Here is a 22,085-nt window from a genome sequence, read left to right as displayed (position 1 = left end):
GTGGTCCCCATCTAAATTTCCAACCTTGTCGCTTACTTTCTGTCCCCATTTTACTCTTGTAGGCGATTTGGGCAGCGTGTTGTTAAACGGATTCTGCTTCCGTTCTTCCCTTCTGGGGGAGGAACTTTTATATTCGTTCTTCAAAGCCTCCGCTCAAGTTCTGTTTTCTTCACAAAGCCTTTCAGAATTCATCTGTATTTCTGTAGGACTTTGTTTCTAGCACTGTTTTGACGCTTTGCACATTTTGCCCTAACCCAGTATTTTCCCCAGATGTTCCCTGAGATGCGTTTTGGGTTAAAAATGGCTCATGACGTCTACGAGGTTTCGCGTGTACAGGGCTTTCTGTCCCCACAACGGGAGATTAAAGGCACGGGGAGGAAAATACGCTGCTTAGCTTGGTTTACTCCAGGCTTCCTCAAACTTATTTACCATAGAAAAACGTTTTTTTCTTACAAAATATGAACACCCAGTGCAGAATGCTTTGGAAGAATGCTGCCTTAAACTAGATGTCTCGGTGGCCTGCCTCCCGTGCGGATTGAAAGCTCCTCGAAGGCAGCTACTGGGCTTTGTTTATGTTTCCCGCCTGGAGCTCCTTGTAGATATTTAACGTTTACTGAATGAAGTCATATTGCATGATCAGGGATCTATGTTTCTTTTCTTTTCTTTTTTCCTTTTTTTTTTTTTTTTTTTTGAGACGGAGTTTCCCTTTTGTTGCCCAGGCTGGAGTGCAATGGCTCGATCTCGGCTCACCGCAACCTCTGCCTCCCGGGTACAAGCCATCTTCCTGCCTGAGCCTCTTGAGTAGCTGGGATTACAAGCATGGGCCACCAGGCCCGGCTAATTTTTTTGTATTTTTAGTAGAGATAGGGTTTCTCCATGTTGTTCAGGCTGGTCTCAAACTCCCGACCTCAGGTTACCTGCCCGCCTCGGCCTCCCAAAGTGCTGGGATTACAGGCGTGAGCCACCACGCCCGACCTAATTTTTTGTAATTTTAATAGAGGTGGGGTTTCACCATGTTCGCCAGGCTAGTCTTGAACTCCTGACCTCAAGTGATCTGCCCGCCTTGGCCTCCCAAAGTGCTGGGATTACAGGCGTGAGCTACCGTGCCTGGTGGATCAGTGTTTCTTTGGAGGCCTGAGGTATGAATATTACAAAGAAAAGCTGGTCTGCCACATGTTGTGACTGGTGCATACGTAGTAGGTACTCCATAAGTGTTCAAGAATGCTGAATACATTCCAAGTGTCTGTAAAGTGGTACAGTTAAGGAGTTGTTTTTCTCAGCTGGTGAGCTAGTAGGGTGTGTGTGCCAGTAACTGTGTGTGTGTTTAAATAACCCAGAAAAGGAAAACTGGGTAAAAAGCATTCTGGTTTTCCAGGGCTTTCCTCGAGCTTTAAATCTTTTGCTGTTTTAGCTTTTATAGTATGCTGTGATTTAAGGAAACAACAATAAAAATCCAGTCTTATTAAAAAACATGATGCTAGATAAATTGATGATAGGTGGTGATTATATAATATACCATTATACAAAACATGACGTTTTAACATAAAGATTCTTATTGGACTTAAAATATCAATTAACCTACCAGTGGGTTTCTCACACAGCTTTCCATGAGTATGTGGCGTGTGTTAAGCTGCACCTCTGTTAAGCTGCATCACCACCTCACTGGTAGTGATGCTGTCTGTGTTCATAGAGCAGCCGTTGTTCTGAAAACCTTTCTTTTATTGGGCGTGTTTATACAGGCATGTTATGCATGCACATAAACATAAGCACCAAATAACATGGGCATGAATATTCACAATATCCCTTCTTTTAGTTCCTACATCAGCTGCTTCCTGTAGTTGGCAAAGTTTAGCTTAGTAGACTAAATGGAGTTTAACCCTTTTCTCTCTCCCTGAACCAAGCCCATTCTGTTTCCTCATGTGGGAAGAATTTCATCCTTAGAAGAATGATTTGCATTTGGTTGAGGACTCATTCTGTTAATGACTAGGATTCTAAGAGTCTTTTGAATTCTGTTTAAATTATTTTTTTCCCCTTTTATTTTTTCCTCTTAGGCTCCAACCAGGAATGGAGACGCCATTGGATGTTTTGTCCAGGGCAGCATCTCTGGTGCATGCTGATGACGAAAAACGTAAGTGAGGAGTCTATTATAAAACAGCTTAAGTGCTTAAATGATCCCTTGTCTTCTGCTCCATAACAAAATTACATGCTTCTCTACATGGTTTTCTGGCTATTTGCTGTTAATTTTGGTGGTTTTCCTTAGAGATAACAGCTTCACATCCTCATTTGTATTTTCAAGAACATGTAAGTCTTTTAACTGGCATTTAACTATGGATACTGGTTTTTTTTTTTTTTTTTTTTTTTTGAGATGGGATCATGCTGTGTTGCCCAGGCTGGTGTCAAACTCCTGGACTCAAGCGTGGGTACTCGTATTTAACTGGTATTTTATTTTATTTATTTATTTATTTGAGATGGAGTCTCACTCTGTCACCCAGACTGGATTGCAGTGGTGCAATCTCGGCTCACTGCAACCTCCACCTCCCAGGTTCAAGTGATTCTCCTGCCTCAGCCTCCCAAGTAGCTGGGATTACAGGTGCCTGCCACAATGCCCAGCTAATTTTTTTTTTTTGTATTTTTAGTAGAGGCGGGGTTTTACCATGTTGGCCAGGCTGGTCTCAAACTCCTGACCTCAAATGATCCGTCTACCTCGGCCTCCCAAAATTCTGGGATTACACACGGGAGCTGCCATGTCTGGCCTTAATCAGTATTTTAACTTTGTATGCTAGAGTTTGAACCGTTCATTGTAGGTCGTTCTTTCCTTCTCAGGTTACTATCAGTGATCTGGAATGAAGATACTCCTTATGTGTCTCAGATGTTGAGATAAATATGTGTTAGCTGATAGACTAATTGACCAGTAGAGAGCTAGAGATGGGAAAAAAAATCATCGAACGTCATTTATGTCGTTGGAAATGTACAGTATGTGTCATAATGGAAAACAGTCATGAAAATTATGTTTGCATTGCTGAGAAAGAGCAAATACTGGGAGAAAAAAATGTTCATTAGTGTAGTTTGAGGGATGGGTGAAAGGAACAATATTGGAAGATTATTCTACAACATTTTAAAGTGATTTTCCTGCTCACCCAACAATATATTTATTTTTAAACGTTCTCGTTCAAAGTTAAGGTTACTTGCTAAACAATATTGTAAGAATTACTGTTTCATGTAGGAACGGTTCTTTTTCTAAGCACTAAAATATTAATAACAACAAAAAAATTTAGGTTGACGTTTTATACATTGTACGTTCTCAAAGATGAGCTCTTTCCAGTTTAGTCCTTCCTGGATTGGCAGACAGCAAGTGTATGTTCTTAAAATCCGAGGTCTGCCTCTCTACTGGCTGTTAGACTTATTTTTCTAAGCCTCAGTTTTCTCATTAGTAACATGGAGCAACAATACCTACCTACAAAGTGTTCATGAGGATTAACGGGCGGTCGTGTGTACTGAGCTTACTGATTAGCTTTTGACTCCTGGTTGGGACTGCCTTGCCCTCTCCCCTGGCACACTGTTGGCTTCTGATAGGGCTTCTCCCAGTCTTCTGTATTAACATGTGTCTTAGTCCATTCACATTGCTGTAAAGGAATACCTGAGACTGGGTGATTTATTAAGAAAAGAAGTTTAATTGGCTGACGGTGCTGTAGGCTGTACAAGCATGGCACGAGTGTCTGCTTGGCTTCTGGAGAGGCCTCAGAGAGCTTTTACTCCTGGCAGAAGGTGACGGAGAGCAGGCATGTCACATGTGAGAGGAGGGGCAAGAAAGAGGAAGAGGTGCCAGGCTCTGTTAAACAACCAGCTCTTGAGTGAACTAGTAGAGTGAGAACTCACTCATCACCGTGCCATTCATGAGGGATCCACCCCCATGACCCAAACACCTCACACTAGGCCTTGCTTCCAACGTTGGGGATCACATTCTTACATGAGATCTGGAGGAGACAAATATCCAAACCTTATCATCATGCGTCTGTGTCTTCCCACCCTCCTGCCACCACCCCTACAAGATCATCATTCTACCAGTGATTGCGTGAGGTATCTAGTAAGGTTTTTTCAACCTCTTGTATAATTCACACTTACTTAGCTTTTGATTGTTGTGAGGATATAACCACCTGATGGTGAGGTATAATTATTCCTTACTAAAGAAATTGAAGTTCAAGGATGTTAAATGGGAATCTGAGGAATTGGAGCTCGGGAGAGGCAGCTCAGGCCGAAGGCTTTTTACCTAAACAACAACAAAACTCCTTTATTCCTCTAAGATTGCAAGAAATATGACTTTCTACAATTGCATATCACCTCTCTCCAGAGCTGTCAGCCATCCTGTGTTGGGGATGTCTTCTGAGCTTGTTGCTGTGTCTTCACCTACCCAGGCTTGGCAGTGCCCCTCCTAAAATGTGGTACCTAAGCAATGATTTTTCTATGTGATCTGATGAGGATTAGGAGGACGTTGTGTCCAGGCCTACCACCAGCTTGGATCTAGCTCAGGAGTTTTTGGGGGTGAAGGGAGAAAAAGGGGTAGGGCGGGCTGGTGCCAGGGCAGGGAGCAGCCACTGTAAGACTGCAGGGAGCAGTGACGACCCTGGAGAAGTGGCTGATTTGAATAGCTATCTGCAGACTTTGTTGAGCGCCAATATAGTTAGTTTAGAAGTTTTTATATAAGGTAGTAGTTTGAATTTCTCTCTTTTACAATGCCCAACTTTAGTTAGGAATAATAAAACAAAATACTGTTTATACAATGAAAAATAGAAATAATTACCTCAGGGTAACCTTTTGTGTCTTTAAGTGGGGAGAGTAAAGACTTTCTTCTCTCCTCTTTTGATCATTCTGTTCCAGTTGGAGGCCTACCTAGTTTCCAATTTAGTGAGTGATGATTGAACCCTTATTATAAGGGGCATATAAAGATAAAGAAGGGACAGTCCCTGCCTTCATGAGACTCATGAATATGTTTGTGTGCAGACTCTTGTGGCTGTAAAATGTATAGAAGTGGGGACAAGCACAGCTGGTAATGTAGATGCAAGACTCCCTTTGGAACCTATGGTTTGGGAGAGCTGTTTTCGGAGAAACAAAACGATACTGCTAAGGGAAAGAGGAACTCTTACTTTCCTTCTGTGTTGAACACAGCCCATTGGTGTTTTTGAAGAATGAGGATAAATTCACTTATAAGGCTCTAACAATCAGAAAATAGACTGTAGACTTTATCCTAGATCATTCTCCTTTTTTTTTTGAGACAGAACTTGCTCTGTCACCTAGGCTGGAGTGCAATAGCATGATCTCAGCTCATTGCAACCTCTGCCTCCCAGGCTCAAGTAATCCTCCTGCTTCAGCCTCCTGAGTAGCTGAGATTACAGGCGTGTGCCACCACACCTAGCTAATTTTTCTATTTCTTTTTTTTGTAGAGATGGGGTTTCATCATGTTGCCCAGGCTGGTCTCAAACTCCTGGCCTCCAGCAGTCCATCCGCCTTGGCCTCCCAAACTGCTGTGATTACAGGTGTGAGCTACCATGCCTAGCCGAACATTCTTTTGACTCAAATGACTCCAGTTGCTTTAGAGATGGGCTGGCATAATTCTAGAATCCCTGTATCATGGTTTCAGCTTCTTAGGATCATTTTTTACATTTGAATAAGAGGAAAAAAGTCCAAAGATGTCTTCAATTATTATTAACATTTTTGGGAAACCTTTCTTACTCTTGTGTTATGTGTACCACTCTCAAGTATGCCGAGCTCGAAAACCAGGCATTGTATTTTCTGTTACCTAATTCATTAGTTATGTATTATTATGTAAGTGTGTGAAAAGTCATACAATTTATAGACAAAGTTGAACATTAGGTTTCAGTGTCTTTCAGTGGATTTCTTAGACTTACTTGGGCTGATTCAGCCTGACTCAGCTTTCTCTGCCCTACATTAATTCTATTTTAGCTTTTGTTGTAAATTGCTCTCAGGCTTTAGGGAGGTTAACGTTCTCCTCAACACTTTAAAAAAGCCTTGTGAATGTAATCTGATTTGGGCCTCTTATTACAAACAGAAAAATGTTCTACTACTTGAGATCAGTTTCCCAGCTCATCAAGGTGACCTAAATGATTCTCTTTTCCTTTGCTCCTGGAGAACTGAAAACTTGGGGATTTTTGAGGATGTTATTGTTTCAGCATTTTGAAGGGAACAGTACCTATTATGACTTGAGTCCATAATACCTGATAGTATTAAGGCTTCAGTATGTCTACTAGTGGAGAATAAAAGAAATATTTCAATAGTACACTGTAGAGCTAAAATAAATGGTAAAATGGTGGTTTTGTAGTAACACAATAGTTGCTTATCTGGATGGCCTGGAAGGGATAAATTTACTTAAAATAATCATTCCACTGCTCATGAGACATTGATGTAATCAATGTCTAGGGTAACCCTGGAAGGTACTGAATGGAAATACAACTTGAGATTGCTGTTCTTCCTTGTGCTTGAGGAACCTCTCCTTTCAGTGATTGGTGATACTGGTGCTGGGAAGTCCCAGCTTTTTTCCAGCTGTTTTTTTCTGGAGACAGAGTCTTGCTCGGTCGCCCAGGCTGGAATGCAGTGGTGCGATCACGGCTCACTGCAATCTCTGCCTCCCGGGTTCAAATGATTCTTGTGCCTTAGCCTCCTGAGTAACTGGGACTACAGGCGTGTGTCACCACACCCAGCTAATTTTTTGTATTTTAGTAGAGGTGGGGTTTCACCATGTTGCCCAAGCTGGTCTCAAACTCCTGAGCTCAGGCAGTCCACCCGCCTTGGCCTCCCAAAATAATCCTCACACCTAGGATTACAGGTGTGAGCCACTGTGCCAGCCTCCAGCTGTTTCTTCATAGGGTAAATTGATGAAAATGGGAGGGCAAGGTGCTTGGTGCTAATGTATAAAGCAACATCTTGGCATGTCTTTAACATGATATTCCATTTTATTGCAATGTTTACAAAATGGTTAAGTTTGGTAACCATATCTTCTAATTTTAAGATCTAATTGCATCCGCTGACTTCCTCACTTAGATTAAAATAACTTTAAATTAAAACTTTGAGGGTTTTGGTGGAGGGAATAGTGCTTTTGAATGAATATGCAGATGATCGGCAAGGCTGGATGGGGCTGGTGTGAGTGATGTGGCAAGGACGGCAGCTTTTGCAGGGGTTGCGTTTGCATCTGCCCCAAGAAATTCACTAACTCCTTGTTTGGAGATGATTATTGAAGGTTGACTAATTGATGAAGCATTGATTACCATAATCCTTTCAAGTAAGCATTCCTAAGAACCCAAGCTTTTATTATAATGGGGACACATGGCCCTCTTGTATGGAATATGTTTATATTTCTAGGCTGTAGTCTACATTTGCCTTAAAAAAAGGAAAGCAAACCAGGTCAGCTTAATGATAACGTAATGTTTAGTTGCACTCATATACTCTTTTCTCTGACTGATTTCTTTCCTCAAGATCATGGTGACTTCTGGTCGGCTTCTGCATCAGCCAAGTGAACCTCTTATGGGGTTTGCTCCTGTGACTAGTTCAGCTGGGCCCACTCCTGATCTTTCTGTCTCTTTCTCTCTCCTTTTCTCTCAGCATCTAATACTGTGGCTTTTGAATATGGTTGACTGTGGCACACAGTAAAAAAGCATTTTAGGCTGGGCGTGGTGGCTCATGCCTGTAATGCCAGCACTTTGGCAGGCTGAGGAGGGAGGATTGCTTGAGCCCAGGAGTTTGAGACTAGCCTGGGAAAAATAGGAAGACCTCGTCCTCCAAAAAAAAAACAACAACAATTAGCTGGGTGTGGTGGTGTGTGCCTACAGTCCCGTCTACTCCAGAGGCTGAGGCAGGAGGATGGCTTGAGCCCAGGAGTTAAAGGCTGCAGAGAGCTGTGATTGCGCCACTGCCCTCAGGCCTGGGCCGCAGAGCAAGACCCCATCTCAAAAAAGCCATTTCATATTGTGATCTTCATATACATATACTGAGATAACCAATCCAAAAGTTTTAAGAGACAGTACTGGCTCAGGTGGTGGCTTACACCTCTAATCCCAGCACTTTGGGAGACCAAGGTGGGATGGTCACTTGAGCCCAGGAGTTAAAGGCTGCAGAGAGCTGTGATTGCGCCACTGCCCTCAGGCCTGGGCCGCAGAGCAAGACCCCATCTCAAAAAAGCCATTTCATATTGTGATCTTCATATACATATACTGAGATAACCAATCCAAAAGTTTTAAGAGACAGTACTGGCTCAGGTGGTGGCTTACACCTCTAATCCCAGCACTTTGGGAGACCAAGGTGGGATGGTCACTTGAGCCCAGGAGTTAAAGGCTGCAGAGAGCTGTGATTGCGCCACTGCCCTCAGGCCTGGGCCGCAGAGCAAGACCCCATCTCAAAAAAGCCATTTCATATTGTGATCTTCATATACATATACTGAGATAACCAATCCAAAAGTTTTAAGAGACAGTACTGGCTCAGGTGGTGGCTTACACCTCTAATCCCAGCACTTTGGGAGACCAAGGTGGGATGGTCACTTGAGCCCAGGAGTTAAAGGCTGCAGAGAGCTGTGATTGCGCCACTGCCCTCAGGCCTGGGCCGCAGAGCAAGACCCCATCTCAAAAAAGCCATTTCATATTGTGATCTTCATATACATATACTGAGATAACCAATCCAAAAGTTTTAAGAGACAGTACTGGCTCAGGTGGTGGCTTACACCTCTAATCCCAGCACTTTGGGAGACCAAGGTGGGATGGTCACTTGAGCCCAGGAGTTAAAGGCTGCAGAGAGCTGTGATTGCGCCACTGCCCTCAGGCCTGGGCCACAGAGCAAGACCCCATCTCAAAAAAGCCATTTCATATTGTGATCTTCATATACATATACTGAGATAACCAATCCAAAAGTTTTAAGAGACAGTACTGGCTCAGGTGGTGGCTTACACCTCTAATCCCAGCACTTTGGGAGACCAAGGTGGGATGGTCACTTGAGCCCAGGAGTTTGAGACCAGCGTAGGCAACAAAATGAGACCCCATCTCTACAAAAAATTTAAAAATTAGGTGGGTGTGGGTGGCACATACCCGGCGGGGTCCCAGCTACTCGGGAGGCAGAGGTGGGAGGATCCCCTGATCCTGGGAGTACTAGGCTGCAGTGAACTATGATGGTGCCACTGCACTCCAGCCTGGGCGACGAGTGAGACCCTGTCTCTAAAATATGTTTAAAAAAATAAAAAGAGGAGACAATGGTTACCCTTACTTTGCACAGTGCAGTTTGATGTGTCTTTTCTGGTCTTTGCACTCTATTTAAATAGAAGTTGAGTCATGGCTCCTTACATTGATTTTAGGATCCACTAACACATTGGAACCGACAGTTTGAAAAAACATGATTTGGTTTACATCTCCTTCGTGGGATAAACTTTACTCCTGGCTCCTCCGTTGTATGCACTGGGATGATCTGACTGCTACGTGGGCCATGAAAATAAAAGGAGTCGGTAATATTCAGACATGCCGGAGTAGATCAGCATCTACAAGGTGGACTCGATTGAGGCGTGGTACAGCAAAGGGGCAGGCATGCCCCACAGCACAGGAGGGAGACAAATAGGTTTCACCAAAGGGAGTGACCATTTTCTGGAGTACTGACTCTAAAACCCAGGAATAATAAAGGCTTAGAATAGGGAGGAACTGCCTCTAATGGAGTAGTTGTGTTTACTTGTGATCAGAGTGCCAAGTCCTCTGGTGCCCTGGAAAGAGAACAACATACTGATGTCATTCTTGCCCATTCCCCTTGGAGTCTTGGTGTTGAGTCTGGTTTTCCCTTAGTGAGGGAAAGAGCACTGTACTCTTGCTTTCTAGCAACGGTGTGTGCAACTGTGGGAGAATTTCATCAGGAAAGCCCAAACGGGAAATGCAGTTGTTGTTTTGTTGTCTATGTCTGTCTGTTTCTCTGTGTATTTGGAGGACTCCTGGTTTTGTAAAGTTGCACTTTAGAAAAGTTAAGTCTAAAAATAATGCTCAATATAACATGGCCTTTGGATCGTTTTCCTGCCAGCTCTTCTGTAGTGTTCATTAAGTACTTCCTTCTGTGATCATTTCGGATAATTTGGAGGCTTATCTGATCACTGCATCAGTGATTTTTACTTTCATATCCTAAAATACCAGAGGGGTGTGCCGTGCATTTTCATCCGTAAGAGTGGCTCGCTGCTATCCGCGATCCTCAGAGAGGAGACGGGGTACTTGCTGGCATTCTGACAAAGCCTTCCCAGGTGCATCTGACATCAGGTCCCTTTCCCCACACAAATCACTGGTCTAATAATGATCCTCCTAGGGGAACTCTGGATCTGAACTTTTAAGTGCATTCCTTCTAGTTATGAGAAGCTATAGTTCTTTGGCTACCACATGTCCTTTAACCAGATTCACCAGTTGTTTTTATCTACCCCTATTTCCTTCATCATGCACATGTTCTCTCTGTCTTTTGGTACATGTTTTATATATATATATACACACATAGGTATGTATATATAGTTGGGTATTATTTTTCTATATGAGAGTAAGTGGCCAGTATCATTCCTCCTTACTCCTAAAGAATTCAGTGTGCATTTCTTAAGAATGAGAACATTCCCAGGCCGGGCACGGTGGCTCACACCTGTAATCCCAGCACTTTGGGAGGCTGAGGCAGGTGGATCATGAGGTCAGGAGTTTGAGACCAGCCTGGCCAAGATGGTGAAACCCCGTCTCTACTAAAAATGCAAAAATTAGCCAGCTGTGGTGGCAGGCGCCTGTAATCCCAGCTACTCGGGAGGCTGAGGCAGAGAATTGCTTGAACCTGGGAGGCAGAGGTTGCAGTGAGCCGAGATTGCACCACTGCACTCCAGCCTGGGCAACAGAGTGAGACTCCATTTCAAAAAAAAAAAAGAATGAGAACATTCCCTTACATAAGTACAATATGATTATCTTTATTATGTTACTTGAATATATAAAGCATAAAAACGGGCCTGGCCCTTATGCTTGCAGTTTCTTTACAACTTCATAACTAGAATACACATTTATAAACTAAATATAGCCAATAAAAGCTAGCTGTGACACAACAGATGAAGATCTGCTGCAACCAAACCTCTGTTCCACAACTGTGGCATCTGCTGCCAGTCTGCCGGATTTGGTTCTGTAACGTTAGCCTACCTATCATGCCACTTGCCGGCTAATGCAATTTCCCCTCCACTTTCATCTTGCAAACTCTTGTAAAATTTTTCATCATACAGGTTGTGGTGACGTAATTTGACTATTTCTTAGTGCAAATGCCTCAGTTTTATATTGGGTTTGTCTCTGTCCTTTTTTCTTTCTTTTTTTTGAGACAGTGTCTCACTCTTGCCCAGGCTGGAGTACAGTGGCACAATCTTGGCTTACTGCAACCTCTGCCCTACAGATTCAAGCAATTCTCCTGACTCAGCCTCCCCAGTAGCTGGGATTATAGGCACTGGCCACCATGCCCAGCTAATTTTTGTATTTTTTAGTAGAGACAGGGTTTCACCATGTTGGCCAGGGTGGTCTTGAACTCCTAACCTCAAGTGATCTACCCGCCTTGGCTTCCCAAAGTGCTGGGATTACAGGCGTGAGCCACCGCGCCTGACCCCTTTTTTCATTAGACCGGAAAAATACAAACATAGTCACTGAAATCATACAGCAATACTTGGTGACATAGCAGCCAGCCATCTGATTCAGAGGATGCTTATGTCAAATTTTTAAAAAGATTGTCCATGAAATAACGAAAGTAAAAATTTCTCATGAACTCCTGAGCATTTGTCTGGGGACCTCAGTTGAAGGATTACAGTATCATCTCATTCAGTTCTCAGAACACCCCTATTAAGTAGGTACTATAATTAGTCCCATTTTATAGATAAGGAAACTGAGATTTATAGGGCTTCTGTAGTTTGCCCAGGTACACTTAGCTGGTTGTGGCAGTGCTGAGAATTGAACGGAAGCAGCCTGGCTGTGAAACCTAAGCGCATAATTCTCTGCTATCTGTCTGCCCAGAGGACGGGAAAGACTTTTCTGCTGATTAAAAAAACAAAAACAAAATAAAACTCCTCTATACTACCTTCACTAATCTATCAGCAAAGAGATTTTCATTTGGAAAAGGCTTCCTAGCCAATAAAATAGCATTTCCAAAATATTAACTAGCTGTAACCAGCCGTACGTTCAGGACATGTGGTAGCATGTGCTCGGGGACAGTCCTTCATCCCCCGTTCATGGCTCTGCCCTCTTGTGTGTGTGATGGCTCAGGTGCACACTGCCACAGGACTCCCCTTCATATGTATGGAGTTTTCTTTCCCAGTAAGTACCTCAGCTAACTGAAGGAAAGGAACTGATTCAGGGGAAAAGGGCTGCTTCCCCAGGTAACGAGATCCCACTTTGCCAAAGTGTTTAATTAGAGACAAGATAACCCAGAGGCAACATAGAAGGGAATGTCATGGGGAGGGTGGCCAGACTTGAAGGATGGTGTGAGTCTGTAGCAGATCCTTGCCTGTTGAGGACGAGAATCCTGCTCCCTTCTGCTTTTGTATTCCAATCATCTACCATTTGGTGCATATGGTGGGCATTTAGTAAACATTTATTGGTAATGAAGTAGCCCCTGCAGGGAGGCTTATCTCTAAGGAATTAATTTATTAAACACTAGCAGAAATGACTCATTTTAATGATCACTGTTGCTACTAATAATGTACAAATTCCAAGGAATACTATTTCTATTTGATAATACTTTGTAGTTTACAAAATATTTTCATTTACTTTTTTTTTTTTGAGACAGGGTCTTGCTCTGTTGCCCAGACTGGAGTATAGTGGCACAATCTCGGCTCACTGCAAGCTCTGCCCCCTGGGGCTCAAGTGATCCTCCCACCTCAGCCTCTCGAGTAGCTGGGACCACAGGTGCACACCACCATACCCAGCTAATTTTTTGTATTTTTGGTAGAGACAGGGTGTCGCCATGTCACCCAGGTTGGTCTTGAACTCCTGTGCTCAAGCAACTCCGCTGTCTCAGCCTCCCAAAGTGCTGGGATTACAGGCATGAGACCCTGCGCCTGGCCTATTTTCATTACTTCTTATAGCAAGAGCCTTTGCAGTAGACTGGGTGGGGGAGGTATCAGAGAAGAAATTAAGAGAATAAAAATTAGGAGAAGTTGGATGCCTAATTCAAAATTAAAGTAAAATAAACATCCCCCCACCCCCCCTCAAAAAAACCAACCCAAACAAACCTCTGTCTTCCTTCCTCCTTTGGTGCTGGCGCACTGAATTGTGCGTTGCTGCTGGGATCATCAGAACAGTAGTTCCCAGGTGAGTGTCGGCAGCTGTGGACAGTCGAGTGCTTCAGGCACCACAGGGGAGCGCTCCTCCTCTGACTGGACCATGTTCCTAAGCTCCCCTTAGTTTTAAAATAAGCACTGATGTTTCTGTTCTTTCTAAAAGTTGGCGCTTTCAGTTGCTTCCCTTTTGTGAACAATGACATCAAAAAATACCATCTCCCAGTAGTCTATTCTAATTCAAAAGGCTTCATAAAACATCAGGTGGATTAGGTGCTTATTTAAGCCATTCTCTAAGTGGGGGCATCCAGGGCTAGACATCTGGCCTTTAATCAGAAGGGCTGCCCTCCAGAGACAGCTACTACCAGTGTCTCTGCTATTTTTATAGTTTTATATCAGATCAAATTAGCATAATAAATGTTAGAAATTGGATATCCACTGGTGAAAATAACATGCCTTGTTAATTAGCATAATGGATGCTGAAAATAGATTCTTCCACTGAATAGCTGTTTAGACACTTGAGGAGGGTGACTGTTTCCTTTAAACAAATGTTTCATAATCCTTAGAGATCCATATTTTCCTTTAATACACATAAAAGTGTTGTGGACGGTTAATGTCATTTGCAATTCAATTTAACATATCAGAGTCAAGAATTTTTGGATGAAGTAGTTCTTTTTTTTTTTTTTTTTTTTTTTTTCATTTGGTGCACTTCTCCCTCCCCATCATCTCTTCTCTCTCCACTTTGAGAGTCACTGCCCCGGTCAGTATCTGGTGTGAACATCTCCAGTGCTGTCAGCCATCCTGTGTTGGAGATGTCTTCTGAGCTCATTGCTGTCTTTACCTACTCAGGCTTGGCAGTGCCCCTCCTAAAATGTGGTACCTAAGCAATGATTTTTCCATGTGTTCTGATGAGGATTAGGAGGACATTGTGCCCAGCACTACCACCAGCTTGGATCTGGCTCAGGAATTCTTGGGGGTGAACAGAGAGAAAGGGGTGGGGCGGGCTGGTGCCAGGGCAGGTAGCAGCCACTGTAAGACTGTAGGGAGCAGTGAGGACGGAAGGCCCGTAACTCCTGTCCAAGGGGCAGCCACCACTCAGCTCTGGCCACTGTTGTCCATGAGCTGATTGTGCCTGTCATTTCCAGGCATCACGTTGGGAGCTTGAAATCAGCCATGATGGGAGTATTTACACCATGGCAAATGCTATACAGGTCAGGGGCTTTTGCTTTTGTTTTTCTTCTATAGAGAGCCAGTTGTTAACGTTTACCAGCACACCAGCTGATGATTTCCCATAGGAATGTGGGGCTGGATTTGTCAGCTTTTCTGACTACTCAAGACAAACTGGAAACCTGGATTTTTATGTAAGACTTCCAGATTTTTAAAATTCCATGTGAGTGAGACAATAGTCCCCTTGCCAGGATTGGTCAGGTAAGTATCTATCTAGTATGTGCTTTTTGTTCTAGTCTCAATACTTCCATTAGTAAAACCTAAAATAACAGATAAACAACAACAACAACAACCTGTTTCAGCTACTCTCCCTCCCTCACCATACTTGTGAATTACTGTAGCAATTCTGTAAGAGCTGAAAAGGTGGGATGTAACATGACACCATCTTCTACATCTATCATTATCTCTGTGTGGAAATTTAGATACGTGTATAGTTTTTTCCTATTCAGATTTTCTGTTTTTAAAAGACAAAGGCCACATCTTTTCTTTATACTCTTTTGCTTTCTTAAATATTTATGTTATACGTTTATGAAATACTCGTTGACTTGGCATCTGATGTGCATATAATGTGTAGAAGCAATATATTTGGGGTTTATACTTTTATAGAAATCAAATCAAGCTTGAAAAAATCAAACTTAATCCTTAGTGGCTTTTGATTTATTGTAACTGCCTTTTTATTGGATCAAACTTTTGATTCCTTGTAAATGAATAAATCTTTACATTTGAAATCTGGTGAAGTACCATTTGTTTTTCTAGGACTGCCTGTCTCATCAAACCTTACATATGTGTGTTTTTTTTTCTCTCTTTGGAAAATGTTGCTTAAATGTCTTTTCTTTTGTGGACCTTACCTTGTTTAACTGGACTGTAGTTACTTTTAAAATGAATTCAAGAGGCCAAAAATCTGTTCTGTTCACTAGCAAGCAGAGTTAAGAGGAATATTTTTCAGTTTCCTAGCAAAGTACTAGTTTAGGGTGCTTTGAATAAAGCATTTTAAATTAGAAAAAAGTATTTAGGCATTCAGGAGGACAATCTGGATTTTTAGGAGTAAAATGGCAGACTGAACACATGCATTCAGCTTCCCTCTTGCCAAAAATCTTTTTAAATAACAAAAGGTAAATATTTTAAAACATCTGTAATAGTATTAGAAAATTTGAAAGGATGCCTACGTCTATTAAACTAAAAGTTATGAAGAATTCCTGGAAGACTGAAAACAGATGGGATTATATTGACAAAAGGAAAACAAAAACACAACAATTGTAACTCAGAACACAGGTGCAAAAGAAAAGGGGGGAATTAAAAGCTGAGTTTACAGTGACTAACAACCACCAACAGGAAGGGGCCCTAGAGTAATATTTAGGAAATCAAAGCATTACATTTATACAATGGTCTCTGGCTAAAAACTGAGAACTGTGTCTGGGGAGGGATCCTTGAAGTGGGTGTTGGGGCCTGAGAGAGAAGCCGAGCAGAGCGTCAGATCCCTGTGGGCTCCTGCAGTAACAAGGGTCCTGGGAAGGAAATGTAGGCCCTCTAGCAGGCAGTGTCTGTGAACGTCCTTCACCACTGGAGGAGAGACTGTTTTGGCAGATTTGGTGTTTGTCCCCCACTCTGCCTCCGTGCTTGTTTACTTGTATACCTTAAAGCAAAGCCCATCATTGGACACTTTCTGTCCTCTTACATGGAGCCTGCAGGTAGCTGGCCTTCCCCAGGAGAGCGTTAATACCAGACTGGAAGCATGCAGTGGTTTCCCTTGTTGATTGGCCCAGTCTTTTATTCTAAAGTGTGAATGCACATCAAAGGATCACCAGACATTTGAGGAGAATAAATAGTATGAAAGAAAAAGCCCAGAGTAAGCAGACTTTGGGGAGCATAGCAGAAGCTAAAAACATGTTAGTCAGTATCTTCAAAGAGATTTGAGCTACTGTATAGTGAATCTAAGTGGCCTGTTGTGAAAAAAGATCATTTAGAACAAGAAAGTTCATGGACATTAAAAATGTGGTGATTGAACTTAAAAGGTTAACTAGGTTGGCTTGAGAAGCAAATAGAATTAAAGACCAAATTAGCGATCTGGAAGATAGATAGCAAAACATTGCAGAACGATCAAAAAGTCAGAGATGGGAAGCAGGACGAGGAAAGGAACAGGCATGGAGATCAACCCCAAAGTCTTAACATGCATCAGATGCATGTTCTGGTGGGCTGAGGCCAAGAAACATTGAAAAGAAGATGCATTTATTAGAAAAATGGGAAGTAAGTGAGCCAAAGGAACACCGTCCACTACAAGACAAACCCAAAGCAGAAAGAAGAAAACTTTTTTCCTCTGTTTTCAGTTAAGAACATTTTTCATTGTGCTGAAATTTTGTATTTTTTAACCAGTATCTCCTCAATCCCTCCAAAAGAAAAAAAATTGATCTCTCTCTCTCTTTTTTTTTTGAGATGGAGTCTCACTCAGTCCCCAGGCTAGAGTGTAGTGTCACGATACTGGCTCACTGCAACCTCCCTCCGGCTCCCGCGTTCAAGCGATTCTCCTGTCATAGCCTCCCGAGTAGCTGGGATTACAGGCACCCACCATCATGCCCGGCTAATTTTTGTATTTTTGTAGAGACGGGGTTTCACCATGTTGACCAGGGTGGTCTTGAACTCCTGACCTCAGGTGATCCACCCACCTCGGCCTCCCAAAGTGCTGGGATTACAGGCATGAGCCACCACACCCAGTCTACTTTTATCTTTATAAATGAAGATAAGCCAATAAACCTAAAAAATACAACCAAAAACTGACAACCAAAAACTGTTTTCTAAAATAGAACAATAAATTAAACAAACCTTTGGTGAATTCATTAAGAAAAAGAACAAAATGTATAATTATAGAACATATATGAAACAAGAAAAGGGATATTACTATGTATATAGATGAGAATACTATACAAATATATGCACATGTAACCAAAAAATGGAAAATGTAGATGAAATAGATGATTCTGTTTGAATCAGAAAGAGGTTAAAAACCTAAATTGGTCAATAATCATGGTAAAAATATAACAAGTAGTCAGAGATGTGAGGCCCATATGGTTTTATAGGTGAATTTTACCAAATCCTAAAGAAACAGATTTCCCTGTGTTATAAGACTATTTTATAGTATAGAGCACTTTGTAATTCTTTCTGTGAGGCTAATATAACATGATACTAAAGCCAAATAGAACACAAAGTTGTATGTATATAAAATCAAGTACATAGATATGAGAGTACAAAGTTAAATAAAATTCAGGCTAGCAATTATATTGAAAGAGTAACATATCCCATGTCGAAGTAAGCCATTTGCATCACAAGAATGCAAGGATGTTTCAATAATAGTAACTTTTGTAATGTAATAAATTATATTACTTTAACAGATTAAAGGAAAAATTAATATATTTATGACAGAAGTCTAAAAAAGTATTTCATGAAATTCAGCACCTATTTGTGATAAAAACAATAAGATGTAAATCAAAAGAAACTGTCTTTAATTGATAAAATATATCTGATAGAAACTTACAATGAATATGTTTAATGGTGGAACAGATTAAGTTAGGAGCAAGACACAACTCAAGTAGCATTGAACTTGACGTTCTAGCTAGTGATTTCTCTTAAAAAAGGGATATATAAAAACTGAAAAGATATAGGAAAAACTATAATTTTCAGATGTCATAATAGCCTACCAGAAAATCGTAACAATAAATGGGGGAAAACCTCCTAGGACTGATTAGAGACTTAAGTAAGGCAGCTGGTTATAAGAGTGATATGTAAAAATCAATATTATCTCTGTTCTCTTGAAATAACCAGTTAGAAATTATCTCAAAAGTCTCAGGGCCGGGTACAGTGCCTCACACCTGTAATCCCAGCACTGTGGGAGGCTGAGGTGGGAGGATTGCTTAAAGCCAGGAGTTTGACACCAGCCTGGGTAACATAGCAAGAGCCATATCTCTTAAACAAAAAAACAAAAACAAAAACAAAACTCATTCCCATATCAACCATAGACTTCAATTATTTAGGGACATATCTAACAAGGTACATGTTAAGACCTTTGTGAATAAATCATAAAACTACTGAAATAGAAATATGGCATGTATTTCCTTTTCTGAATAAAAGGAAATACTATATTTCTACATAGGAAAATTCAGTCAAAGATGTCAGTTACATTCAAATTAATCTATACATTAAATACATCCTAATTGGAATATCAAAAGTATTATTTTTAATTGATAAGCTGATTCTTAAGTTTACCTGAAAAATTTTGAAAGATAAGAGGTGGGGAGGGAAGGGAGTTGCTTGCTTATTTTAATATCAGACATTAAAACACTTTATAAATTTTATTGCTATGAAGTAGTTGGAATGGGATAATACTGACATAGGGATAATTACAGCAGTGTTTCTGAAACTTTTTGAGCTACAAATCCATAGTAACAAATGTATTTTACAATTCAGCCAACACTACCTATACATATGTATGTATATAAACAAATTTCATGGGTTAATACTTTACTATGTTAGACGTATTCTGTTTTCTATCCTATTCTACTTCATTAGAAGATAACAACAATAATGGTGGTTATAATCTATTCAACCTATTTTAGGAACCACCAATGGATTGTGCCTTATTGTTTGAAAAATGCTGAGATAGAATAAACGAAACAGAATGGAGCTCAGAAACACGTATACACGTGAGGTATAGGAATTTATATGTCATAGGGACAAAATTTAAAATCCATGGAGGAAGAATGATTAAAAAATTGTTTTTTATTGTGATGAAATACACATAACATGAAATTTACCTTCTTAACCATTTTAAGTGTACAGTTCAGTGGTATTAAATACATGTGATGGGCAACCATCACCACCACCCATGCATAACTCTTTTCATTGTGTAAAACTGAAACTCTACATCCCTTGAACACTTAACTCCCCATTTCCCCATTTACCAGCCCCTGGCAACCACCGCTCCACTGTCTCTAGGAATTTGACTATTCTGGGTACTTCGTATATGTGGAATCATACGATATTTGACTTTTTGTGACTGACTGACTTCATTTACCATAATATCCTCAAGGTTCATCCATATTGTAGCATGTATCAGGATTTCCTTCATTTTTAGGACGAAATAATATTCCATTGTATGTATAGGCCACTGTTCATTTATCTGTGGATGGACAGATCAACAGACCCAAGTGAATAATGCTGCTATGAACATGAGTGTGCAAATATTTTTTCTGAGAGCCTGCTTTCAGTCCTTTTCGGTATATACCCAGAAGCAGAGCTGCTGGATCATATGGAAATTTTTTAAAATTTTTTTGAGGAACTGCCCTACTGTTTTCCATAGAGACTGGACCATTTTACATTCCCATACACAAGGGTTCCAATTTCTCCACATCCTCACCAACATTTGTTATTTTGTTTTTTAAATAGTAGCTATCCTAGTAAGCGTGAGGTGGTATCTCGTTGTTTTGATTTGTATTTGCCTAATGATTAGTGATGTTGAGCATCTTTTCATGTGCCGGTTGGCTATTTGTATAGCTGATTTGGAAAAATGACTGTTTAAGTGCTTTGCCCATTTAAAAAAGCTTTTTTTTTTGAGATGGAGTCTCGCTCTGTCACCCAAGCTAGAGTGCAGCAGTGCGATCGTAGCTCACCACCGCCTTGACCTCTTGCTTTGCCCATTTTTGAGTTGAGTTGTTGTCTTTCTGTTGTTGAGTTGTAACAATTCTTTATCTATTCTGGCTACTAGACTCTCATCAGATGAATGATTTGCAAATATTTTCTCCCATTTTGTAGATTATCTTTTCACACTTCTGGGTATATACCCAAAGGAATATAAATCATTTTACCATAAAGACACATGTGAATGTTGATTACAGCTCTATTCACAATAACAAAGACTTGGAATCAGCCTAACTGTGCATCAGTGACAGATTACATAAAGAAAATGTGGCCAGGCGTGGTGGCTCGCACCTGTAATCCCAGCACTTTGGGAGGCCGAGGCAGGCAGATCACAAGGTCAGGAGTTCGAGACCAGCCTGACCAACATGATGAAACCCTGTCTCTACTAAAAATACAAAAATTAGCCAGCTGTGGGGGCGTGCGCCTGTATTCCCAGCTACTCAGGAGGCTGAGGCATGAGAATTGCCTGAACCCGGGAGGCGGAGGTTGCAGTAAGCTGAGATCGCGCCACTGCACTCCAGCCTAGGCAACAGAGCGAGACTCCATCTCAAAAGAAAAAAAAATACACCATGGAATACTATGCAGCTACAAAAAAGCACGAGATCATGTCTTTTGCAGGAACATAGATGGAGCTGAAGGCTATCATCCTTAGTAAACTAACGCAGGAACAGAAAACCAAATACCTCACATTCTCACTTATAAGTGGGAGCTAAATGATGAGAACTCATGACACAAAGAGGGGAATAACAGATACTGGGGCCTACTTGAGGATGGAAGGCGGGTGGAGGGAGAGGATCAGAAAAAATAACGATTGAGTACTTGGCTTAGTACCTGAGTGACAAAATAATCTGTACTACAAACCTTGTGACACACGTTTACCTATAAAACAAACCTGCACATTTATTTCTGAACTTAAAAAAATCACAAAAAACTCAAAAAGCAAACAAACGGAAAAGAAAACCAAAAGGAATTGCAAATGAAAATAGAAATTTTACTTTTCTGTTTACACACACACACACACGCACACACAGAAAAAGGTTGAAACAGTTGGCCAGTTATTTGGAAGAAAGTTATGTTAGGGACCAGGCGTGGTGGCTCACATCTGTAATCCCAGCACTTTGAGAGGCCGGGGTTGTCCAATAGCTTGAGCTCAGGAGTTCGAGCCTAGTCTGGGCAAAATAGCAAAACCCTGTCTCTGCAAAAAATAAAAAGATTAGCTGGGCATGGTGGTGCATGCCTGTGGTCCCAGCTACTTGGGAGGCTGAGGTGGGAGGATCACTTGAGCCTGGGAGTTCAAGGCTGCAGTGAGCCATGATCATGCCACTGCATTCCAGCCTGGGTGACAAAGTGAGACCCTGTCTTTTTTTTAAAGAAAAAAAAGGGAAAGTTTTTTACCTCATGCTAAATTTGTTAGCATAAATTTCCATCCCAAAATCTATCCAAAATAAATTTCATATGGATTAAAGAACTTAACCATATATTTAGAAGTTTATATTCTTCATATATATTATAATAACAAACTTGTGGTAGGGAAGTCCTTCCTTTTTTTTTGTGACAGGGTCTCACTCTCACCCTGACTGGAGTGTAGTGGTGTGATTTCAGCTCACTGCAACCTCCACCTCCTAGGTTAAAGCAATTGTCCTGTCTCAGCCTCCCAAGTAGCTGGGACTACAGGTAAGTGCCATCAGGCCCAGCTAATTTTTGCATTTTTAGTAGAGACGGGGTTTTACCATGTTGGCCTCGAACTCCTGACCTCAAGTGATCCACCCGCCTTGACCTCCTAAAGTTCTGGGATTACAGGTGTGATCCATCACACCTGTCTGGGAAGTCCTTAAGTAAGGCTAATACCCAGAAGTTAAAAAGTAAAACCTTTAGAATATAT

General features: G+C 41.3%; 1 protein-coding gene across 2 annotated transcripts in view; it reads left to right on the top strand.

Annotated features, from left to right (window-relative positions):
* VGLL4 (vestigial like family member 4) overlaps positions 1 to 22,085 on the top strand; it is a 165,912-nt gene that overhangs the window by 15,525 nt on the left and 128,302 nt on the right. For both annotated transcript variants that reach the window (XM_016940483.3, XM_016940481.4), the window contains exon 2: positions 2,052 to 2,128. In XM_016940483.3, the coding sequence (XP_016795972.1) occupies positions 2,065 to 2,128 (64 nt within the window). In that variant the 5' untranslated portion in view covers positions 2,052 to 2,064. The remainder of the gene's footprint in view (positions 1 to 2,051; positions 2,129 to 22,085) is intronic.

This window comes from Pan troglodytes, chromosome 2 (genome assembly GCF_028858775.2).
Source record: "Pan troglodytes isolate AG18354 chromosome 2, NHGRI_mPanTro3-v2.0_pri, whole genome shotgun sequence".
Lineage (NCBI taxonomy): Eukaryota > Metazoa > Chordata > Mammalia > Primates > Hominidae > Pan > Pan troglodytes.
This window is presented reverse-complemented; position numbering and strand designations above follow the sequence as displayed.